Source organism: Hylobates moloch, unplaced genomic scaffold (assembly GCF_009828535.3).
Source record: "Hylobates moloch isolate HMO894 unplaced genomic scaffold, HMol_V3 SCAFFOLD_3, whole genome shotgun sequence".
In the NCBI taxonomy this organism is placed as follows: Eukaryota; Metazoa; Chordata; class Mammalia; order Primates; family Hylobatidae; genus Hylobates; species Hylobates moloch.
Genome location: NW_026652278.1, coordinates 142,798,443 through 142,808,760, shown reverse-complemented (window position 1 = coordinate 142,808,760; position 10,318 = coordinate 142,798,443). Strand labels below are relative to the sequence as shown.

General features: G+C 45.3%; 1 protein-coding gene across 6 annotated transcripts in view; it reads left to right on the top strand.

Annotated features, from left to right (window-relative positions):
• The window catches only part of GATB (glutamyl-tRNA amidotransferase subunit B), a 76,961-nt gene extending 72,572 nt beyond the window's left edge, over nt 1-4,389 (top strand). For 5 of the 6 annotated variants that reach the window (XM_032148294.2, XM_032148286.2, XM_032148273.2 and 2 more), the window contains 2 exons: nt 2,309-2,443; nt 3,875-4,389. In XM_032148294.2, the coding sequence (XP_032004185.1) occupies nt 2,309-2,443; nt 3,875-4,003 (264 nt within the window). In that variant the 3' untranslated portion in view covers nt 4,004-4,389. The remainder of the gene's footprint in view (nt 1-2,308; nt 2,444-3,874) is intronic. The other variant, XR_004247096.2, reaches the window with a different exon arrangement.
• The last annotated feature ends 5,929 nt before the right edge of the window (nt 4,390-10,318 follow it).

The following is a 10,318-nucleotide window of genomic DNA, read 5'->3' as shown; positions in this document are numbered from 1 at the left end:
CAGCCACCACAGGCGCAGAGAAATCACTCCCTGGTCTGTGTCTGCAGAGGCAGACCCAGGAGCGGCCCCGCCTACTTCCAGGCACAGGCTGCTTGTCCGCCTGGTTTTCCTGGAGGGAACTGCTGTGTAGATTTTTCATGAGCAAGTCCTTACAGGTGGTTTCTGTTTTGAGCCAGGTTTTCAGCTAGGAGCTTTTTGGGGAGTCTGTGCAGATGAACAAAATCAACACTGGTCAAAGTCTAGATATCTACGAGGAGGGGATAATTAAATTATGATAAATACATCTGATGGATACTAGATCTTTTTATTAAGAAAGTACTTCTGGCCGGGCGCGGTGGCTCATGCTTGTAATCCCAGCACTTTGGGAGGCCGAGGCGGGCGGATCACGAGGTCAGGAGATCGAGACCACGGTGAAACCCCGTCTCTACTAAAAATACAAAAAAAATTAGCCGGGCGTGGTGGCGGGCGCCTGTAGTCCCAGCTACTCGGAGAGGCTGAGGCAGGAGAATGGCTTGAATCCGGAAGGCAGAGCTTGCAGTGAGCCAAGATTGTGCCACTGCACTCCAGCCTGGGCGACAGAGCAAGACTCCGTCTCAAAAAAAAAAAAAAAAAAAAAAAAACAGAAAGAAAAAGATGGGAAGAAAAAACACCAAAATATTAACATTGGTTTTCTTGAGAAAATGGGAATTCTGGTGATCTACTTTGATCTCTCCTGTATTTCCTTATATTTTCTGCAGTGAATGTGTATTAACTTTTATCATTAGAAAATGATTTTTAAAATTTAAGTCCTAGTTCAAAAAATAAACGTGTCAGAGAAAGGGGGCAGATGGACTCTTCAGACTTACAGGGCAGCTCCGTGGAACGCCATCCAGGTCCCCAGTGCTTCTGCTGCCAGTACTCCACTGATAAGCATGTTGAGAGTGAGGAAGTTTCTTCCTGCTTCTGTGCCCACCTTCTCCCAGTGGTTTCCTCATTGTCAGCCACGTACATATCTGCTGAATTGAGTTGGAGGCATGTGCGTTCTGTATTTTTCTAAGAGCAGGGCCAGGCTTTTCCTGAGCAGTCAGGCAATGGCAGAGGGGTGCCCTGTAGGGAGCTTACCCAGGACCTGCCAAGCACACCTCCTTGGCCACAGTCACAGCGCACATTGAGGCACCAGGCTGAAGGCGCAGTGCCTGTCCCAGCAGTGATAAGTATTTGTGGTTTGTTTTGATTCAGATTGGGGAAGACTTTGAGCCCTGCTGAGACTCAGAGCATCTCCCTTTTATTTGCTTTGCTGTTCGTGCTAATTATGGAAGAGCTCTGTTTTTCCAGGAGGAATGGCTCCTGGTTGGCCCATTCTCAGCCACCAAGGTAACAGGGAATGTTAAGTGTTCAGTCATGACTGTGGGCTGGATGGACGGAGGTGGCGCCGGCGGGAGACCAACAGAGGAAGCCCTCTTCCCCGCCCCCAATTCCTGCTTTCACTAGAAGACAAGGAATGAGGAAAACAGCTACCCTAGGAAATGCCTTCCTTGGAAATGGTTTCCTTTTTCTCGGGTTTGATGAGTTTGGGGATTTGTTGTCATTTTTTAAGTAAAAAAAATACACTAACCATTAGCGTTCATTATCCTACTCTGATTTGGGTCCGGCTCTACCTGTAGGAGATGAATGTGGTAGGCCAGGCGGCCCCTGTGGATTCTAATTTATGTTTTCAGTTGTTTGCCATTTTGTGTCTTCATTACGGGGCTACTTTCCTGCCCCCCTAAAGTCATCTTTCCCAGCATGCTGTTTCTGGACTTTATTTAGTACCGTGGTTACCTCCTGCAGGCTGTGTGGCCCCATCCTTCACCAAAATGTCACCTCAATTAATTCGGCGGCCATGAAACAGATCCATCACTGGCCCTCTGACTCCCGTCAGCAGGCGCCCATGAGTGATGGGCATCTCCACACCTCCCGCGGCCCCCCCTCCCGTGTGGAGTCAGCCGGGCAGGACTCACCATCCCTCTGGGCACGGGGGCACCTGGCTGGCCCGAGTCCTCTCACACCCTATGCTGAGGGAGACTTCAGCCTCAGGAGGAGACCCCGGGTGCATTCATTCCACCTAGCTGGCCTTGTTCCCCAGCCCTGTACTCAGGGATGCCTCAGGAGAGCCAAGGCCCTGGCAGGGCAGCCAGGTGCCCTTTCCCTTCGGGCCAGGCCCAGGCAGTGGGGTCTTAATTGAATCTGCTCATTCCTGCCCCGGCTCCGCACAGCACAGCAGGGCAAATGGAGCTGGCAGAAGAGCTGACTTCTCATTTCTCTTTCCTCTCCCTTCTCTGGCCCATAGGTGTTTGACGAACTGTGGAAGAGGGAAGGCAAGACGCCAAGGCAGATTGTTTCAGAAAAGCAGCTTGAACTGATGCAGGACCAGGGGGCACTGGAGCAGCTCTGCCACTCAGTGATGGAGGCCCATCCTCAAGTGGTGACTATCTCGGGCAGGGGAGAGGGCCAGAGCCAGCCCCAGGACATGCCCAAGAGCCTCGCCATCGCTCCCTGTGGCAGCACAGAGGCTCTTCCTAAGAATGGCTGGCCCAATTTCATCAACAATTCCCTCATTGTCATCTTTTTAGTTAAGGTCAGAAGAGATGAAATAGGTGGATATTGGAAAAACACAACTTTTCCTATAAGGAGGATGCCACCCCTGGAGTTTATTCTCCGTGGAGATGTAGTTTAAAAGGGTGTCAGCAAGCTCACGAAATCCAAGCTGTGACCTCCCAGGCGTGTCACCCTCTCCCAGGGTTGGCATTTCGAATCTGTTGTGGTTAGCGCTACTTCCTAAGGACCTCCCAGTAAAGAACCAGCAGGTGTGCCTGCAGAGCAGGGAGAGTACAGGAATTCAGCTTCATGCTTCTAAGAGGTGGGAAGACAGGCAGAAGGGAAAAGTATTTATAAATTGTGGAGAAAATCCCTGACAGGAGCGTGGCTGAAAACCAGGTCATTTTGTGTTCTTAGCATAGCACAAGACATAAAAGCTAAAACGAGTGGCATCCCTCCCTCCCCAAGTCTAATCATATTGTCTAGAGATATTTTTCAGTGGGGAAAAAAATTGTCAGCATCTTTTTCAGAGTAATACCCACCCACCCATCAGCTTGCCAGGGACACTCACAGCTCTGTAAAGAGCTCTCGATAAGGAAAATTAGCCTTCACCGGGCCTCCACCGCCTCGTCTTCCTGCCTCATCTGTGGTGACTGATAAAGACATGCTAGTAGTTTCGGGCTTGTTCTGTGGCACCCGAGCGCAGATCTTCATGTCATTACCCTTGGAGACGCTGCAGAGCAGGAGGTTGCGTGGTGGCCCTAACAGTCAGTGGCTATTTGATAGGAATTCAGCGCCTCCTGGCTTCCTCACTCCCCCTGCCCACACAGCACACTCCCCCCGCCCAGCGCTCTGGAAGACTCGGCTTTCTGATAAAGGGATCTTCTTGGTGGGGAGCAAGGGGAGAAGGAAAGCCGCACATTTCAGCAGAACGTCACTTGAGAATGAGAGAGGTGTCCTCACTGATTAGACGCAGTGATTCATCTCAGAAAGATTATCCCTCCCCAGACTCAGTGTCCTCGGTCACTGTGGCGTCCCAGAGGAGAGGGCCCTGGCTCCCACGTGCCAGCTACTCTGGCTTTCGGCAATCACTTCTTGCTCATTTTAATCAGAAAGCAGAGTAGCAAAAATCTCCTTTAACAGGAACCTAGAAACCTACTCAGAAGTTAGGCCCCTCCCCTTTTTCTGTTCTTCATTTTATGTCTAATACTAGTGGAAATAAGCGGAATTTAATTTTCAGTAAACTTAAGCCTTAGTTTGGGATTTGGGGGCATGAGTCTCTTCATTTTCTCCTCTTAAGTAATTTCTGTCTTTGTAGGTAATGGATGTGAAGAAGGGAAACCCCAGAGCTGTGAATAAACTGATTGGGTTGGTCCGGAAAGCGACACAAAGCCGAGCAGATCCAGTCATGATAAAGGAGCTCCTGGAGAAGAAGCTGTCATTGTGAGATGTTTGGGGTCCCCTTGCCCAAGGGAGAACAGTGCAGCCTGACTGGGAACAGGATCCCGAGAAAGCTGATGCCCATGTGCCCTGAGAGCTGCCTCTCAGTCCCTGTCCCAAGCCACAGCTATGGCGTTAATGTCACCAGTGTTCTCACCCTCTGGGCCCTGTGCCTGGAGGTGCCTCCACAGCAGACCAGCAGCCACCCCACCTGCTTCGTCCACATCAGGAGGGTCCGGTCATGGCTGCAGCAGTGGTTAAGGAGTAACACCTTCTTGTATTAAGGAATTTTAAACTAAATAAAATGTGTGTTAGAGATACTGTTACCCATTCTAAGAAAACTTTTCATTCTGCAGTTCCTTCAACAAATATTTTTGAGCAACTCCTAAGGGCCAGCCATTGTTTTTTTTTTTTTCTTTTTTTTTTTTTATTATTATACTTTATTTTTACATATGTATCCATGTCCATGTTTTTTGTGACCCTTCCTTTAGATAGTATATCTCTAATGTGTCCCCCTCCCCCGTGTGATGTTCCCCTTCCTGTGTCCATGAGTTCTCATTGTTCAATTCCCACCTATGAGTGAGAACATGCGGTGTTTGGTTTTTTGTCCTTGCGATAGTTTACTGAGAATGATGGTTTCCAGTTTCATCCATGTCCCTACAAAGGACAGGAACTCATCATTTTTTATGGCTGCATAGTATTTCATGGTGTATATGTGCCACATTTTCTTAATCCAGTCTATCGTTGTTGGACATTTGGGTTGGTTCCAATTCTTTACTATTGTGAATAGTGCCGCAATAAACATACGTGTACATGTGTCTTTATAGCAGCATGATTTATAGTCCTTTGGGTATATACCCAGTAATGGGATGGCTGGGTCAAATGGTATTTCTAGTTCTAGATCCCTGAGGAATCTCCACACTGACTTCCACAATGGTTGAACTAGTTTACAGTCCCACCAACAGTGTAAAAGTGTTCCTATTTCTCCACATCCTCTCCAGCACCTGTTGTTTTCCTGACTTTTGAATGATGGCCATTCTAACTGGTGTGAGATGGTATCTCACTGTGGTTTTGATTTGCATTTCTCTGATGGCCAGGGATGATGAGCATTTTTTCGTGTGTTTTTTGGCTGCATAAATGTCTTTTTTGAGAAGTGTCTGTTCATGTCCTTCACCCACTTTTTGATGGGGTTGTTTTTTTCTTGTAAATTTGTTTGAGTTCATTGTAGATTCTGGATATTAGCCCTTTGTCAGATGAGTAGGTTGCAAAAATTTTCTCCCATTCTGTAGGTTGCCTGTTCACTCTGGTGGTAGTTTCTTTTGCTGTGCAGAAGCTCTTTAGTTTAATTAGATCCCATTTGTCAATTTTGGCTTTTGTTGCCATTGCTTTTGGTGTTTTAGACATGAAGTCCTTGCCCACGCCTATGGCCTGAATGGTATTGCCTAGGTTTTCTTGTAGGATTTTAATGGTTTTAGGTCTAACATTTAACTCTTTAAGCCATCTTGAATTAATTTTTGTATAAGGTGTAAGGAAGGGATCCAGTTTCAGCTTTCTACATATGGCTAGCCAGTTTTCCCAGCACCATTTATTAAATAGGGAATCCTTTCCCCATTTCTTGTTTTTGTCAGGTTTCTCAAAGATCAGATAGTTGTAGATATGCGGCATCATTTCTGAGGACTCTGTTCTGTTCCATTGATCTATGTCTCTGTTGTGGTACCAGTACCATGCTGTTTTGGTTACTGTAGCCTTGTAGTATAGTTTGAAGTCAGGTAGCATGATGCCTCCAGCTTTGTTCTTTTGGCTTAGGATTGACTTGGCGATGCGGGCTCTTTTTTGGTTCCATATGAACTTTAAAGTAGTTTTTTCCAATTCTGTGAAGAAAGTCATTGGTAGCTTGATGGGGATGGCATTGAATCTATAAATTACCTTGGGCAGTATGGCCATTTTCACAATATTGATTCTTCCAACCCATGAGCATGGAATGTTCTTCCATTTGTCTGTATCCTCTTTTATTTCATTGAGCAGTGGTTTGTAGTTCTCCTTGAAGAGGTCCTTCACATCCCTTGTAAGGTGGATTCCTAGGTATTTTATTCTCTTTGAAGCAATTGTGAATGGGAGTTCACTCATGATTTGGCTCTCTGTTTGTCTGTGATTGGTGTACAAGAATGCTTGTGATTTTTGTACATTGATTTTGTATCCTGAGACTTTGCTGAAGTTGCTAATCAGCTTAAGGAGATTTTGGGCTGAGACCATGGGGTTTTCTAGATATACAATCATGTCATCTGCAAACAGGGACAATTTGACTTCCTCTTTTCCTAATTGAATACCCTTTATTTCCTTCTCCTGCCTGATTGCTCTGGCCAGAACTTCCAGCACTATGTTGAATAGGAGTGGTGAGAGAGGGCATCCCTGTCTTGTGCCAGTTTTCAAAGGGAATGCTTCCAGTTTTTGCCCATTCAGTATGATATTGGCTGTGGGTTTGTCATAGATAGCTCTTATTATTTTGAGATACGTCCCATCAATCCCTAATTTATTGAGAGTTTTTAGCATGAAGGGTTGTTGAATTTTGTCAAAGGCCTTTTCTGCATCTGTTGAGATAATCATGTGGTTTTTGTCTTTGGTTCTGTTTATATGCTGGATTACATTTATTGATTTGCGTATGTTGAACCAGCCTTGCATCCCAGGGATGAAGCCCACTTGATCATGGTGGATAAGCTTCTTGATGTGCTGCTGGATTCGGTTTGCCAGTATTTTATTGAGGATTTTTGCATCAATGTTCATCAAGGATATTGGTCTGAAATTCTCTTTTTTGGTTATGTCTCTGCCAGGCTATGGTATCAGGACGATGCTGGCTTCATAAAATGTGTTAGGGAGGATTCCCTCTTTTTCTATCGATTGGAATAGTTTCAGAAGGAATGGTACCAGTTCCTCCTTGTACCTCTGGTAGAATTCAGCTGTGAATCCATCAGGTCCTGGACTCTTTTTGGTTGGTAAGCTATTGATTATTGCCACAATTTCAGAACCTGTTATTGGTCTATTCAGAGATTCAACTTCTTCCTGGTTTAGTCTTGGGAGGGTGTATTTGTCAAGGAATTTATCCATTTCTTCTAGATTTTCTAGTTTATTTGCATAGAGGTGTTTGTAGTATTCTCTGATGGTAGATTGTATTTCTATGGGATCAGTGGTGATATCCCCTTTTTCATTTTTTATTGCATCTATTTGATTCTTCTCTCTTTTCTTCTTTATTAGTCTTGCTAGCAGTCTATCAATTTTGTTGATCTTTTCAAAAAACCAGCTCCTGGACTCATTAATTTTTTGAAGGGTTTTTTGTGTCTCTATATCCTTCAGTTCTGCTCTGATTTTAGTTATTTCTCGCCTTCTGCTAGCTTTTGAATGTGTTTGCTGTTGCTTTTCTAGTTCTTTTAATTGTGATGTTAGGGTGTCAATTTTGGATCTTTCCTTTCTCTTGTGGGCATTTAGTGCTATAAATTTCCCTCTACACACTGCTTTGAATGTGTCCCAGAGATTCTGGTATGTTGTGTCTTTGTTCTCCTTGGTTTCAAAGAACATCTTTATTTCTGCCTTCATTTCATTATGTACCCAGTAGTCATTCAGGAGCAGGTTGTTCAGTTTCCATGCAGTTGAGCAGTTTTGAGTGAGTTTTCTTAATCCTGAGTTCTAGTTTGATTGCACTGTGGTCTGAGAGACAGTTTGTTATAATTTCTGTTCTTTTACATTTGCTGAGGAGAGCTTTACTTACTTCCAACTATGTGGTCAATTTTGGAATAGGTGTGGTGTGGTGCTGAAAAAAATGTATATTCTGTTGATTTGGGGTGGAGAGTTCTGTAGATGTCTATTAGGTCCACTTTGTGCAGAGCTGAGTTCAAATCCTGGATATCCTGGTTAACTTTCTGTCTCGTTGATCTGTCTAATGCTGACAGTGGGGTGTTAAAATCTCCCATTATTATTGTGTGGGAGTTTCAGTCCCTTTGTAGGTCACTCAGGACTTGCTTTATGAACCTGGGTGCTCCTGTGTTGGGTGCATACATATTTAGGATAGTTAGCTCTTCTTGTTGAATTGATCCCTTTACCATTATGTAATGGCCTTCTTTGTCTCTTTTGATCTTTGTTGGTTTAAAGTCTATTTTATCAGAGACTAGGATTGCAACCCCTGCCTTTTGTTGTTTTCCATTTGCTTGATAGATCTTCCTCCATCCCTTTATTTTGAGTCTATGTGTGTCTCTGCATGTGAGATGGGTTTCCTGAATACAGCACACTGATGGGTCCTGACTCCTTATCCAGTTTGCCAGTCTGTGTCTTTTAAATGGAGCATTTAGCCCATTTACATTTAAAGTTAATATTGTTATGTGTGAATCTGATCCTGTCATTATGATGTTAGTTGGTTATTTTGCTCGTTGATGCAGTTTCTTCCTAGCCTCGATGGTCTTTACAATTTGGCATGTTTTTGCAGTGGCTGGTACCGGTTGTTGCTTTCCATGTTTAGTGCTTCCTTCAGGAGCTCTTTTAGGGCAGGCCTGGTGGCGACAAAATCACTCAGCGTTTGCTTGTCTGTAAAGTATTTTATTTCTCCTTCACTTATGAAGCTTAGTTTGGCTGGATATGAAATTCTGGGTTGAAAATTCTTTTCTTTAAGAATGTTGAATATCGGCCCCCACTCTCTTCTGGCTTGTAGAGTTTCTGCTGAGAGATCAGCTGTTAGTCTGATGGGCTTCCCTTTGTGGGTAACCCGACCTTTCTCTCTGGCTGCCCTTAACATTTTTTCCTTCATTTCAACTTTGGTGAATCTGACAATTATGTGTCTTGGAGTTGCTCCTCTCGAGGAGTATCTTTGTGGCATTCTCTGTATTTCCTGAATCTGAATGTTGGCCTGCCTTGCTAGATTGGGGAAGTTCTCTTGGATAGTATCTTGCAGAGTGTTTTCCAACTTGGTTCCATTCTCCCCGTCATTTTCAGGTACACCAATCAGACGTAGGTTTGGTCTTTTCACATAGTCCCAAATTTCTTGGAGGCTTTGTTCATTTCTTTTTATTCTTTTTTCTCTAAACTTCCCTTCTCGCTTCATGTCATTCATTTCATCTTCCATCAGCGATACCCTTTCTTCCAGTTGATGGCATCTGCTACCGAGGCTTCTGCAATCTTCGCGTAGTTCTCGATACTTGGCTTTCAGCTCCATCAGCTCCTTTACGCCCTTCTCTCCATTGGTTATTCTAGTTATCCATTCTTCTAATTTTTTTTCAAAAAGTTTTTAACTTCTTTGCTATTGTTTTGAATTTCCTCCCATAGCTCGGAGTAGTTTGATCGTCTGAAGCCTTCTTCTCTCAACTCGTCAAAGTCATCCTCCATCCAGCTTTGTTCCGTTGCTGGTGAGGAACTGCGTTCCTTTGGAGGAGGAGAGGTGCTCTGCTTTTTAGAGTTTCCAGTTTTTCTGCTCTGTTTTTCCCCCATCTTTGTGGTTTTATCTACTTTTGGTCTTTGATGATGGTCATGTACAGATGGGTTTTTGGTGTGGATGTCCTTTCTGTTTGTTAGCTTTCCTTCTACCAGACAGGACCCCTCAGCTGCAGGTCTGTTGGAGTTTACTAGAGGTCCACTCCAGACCCTGTTTGGCTGGGTGTCAGCAGCAGTGGCTGCAGAACAGCGGATTTTCGTGAGACTACAAATTCAGCTGTCTGATAGTTCCTCTGGAAGTTTTGTCTCAGAGGAGTACCCGGCCGAGTGAGGTGTCAGTCTGTCCCTCCTGGGGGGTGCCTCCCAGTTAGGCTGCTCAGGGGTGAGGGACCCACTTCAGGAGGCAGTCTGTCCGTTCTCAGATCTCCAGCTGCGTGCTGGGAGAACCACTACTCTCTTCAAAGCTGTCAGTCAGACAGGGACATTTAAGTCTGCAGAGATTCCTGCTGAGTTTTTGTTTGTGCCCTGCCCCCAGAGGTGGAGCCTACAGAGGCAAGCAGGCCTCCTTGAGCTGTGGTGGGCTCCACCCAGTTCGAGCTTCCTGGCTGCTTTGTTTACCTAAGCAAGCCTGGGCAATGGCGGGCGCCCCTCCCCCAGCCTCGCTGCTGCCTTGCAGTTTGATCTCAGACTGCTGTGCTAGCAATCAGCGAGACTCCGTGGGCATAGGACCCTCCGAGCCAGGTGCGGGACACAATCTCCTAGTGTGCCATTTTCCAGGCCCGTTGGAAAAGTGCAGTATTAGGGTGGGACTGACCCGATTTTCCAGGTGCCCTCTGTTACCCCTTTCTTTGACTAGGAAAGGGAACTCCCTGACCCCTTGTGCTTCAGGAGTGAGGCAATGCCTCGCCCTGCT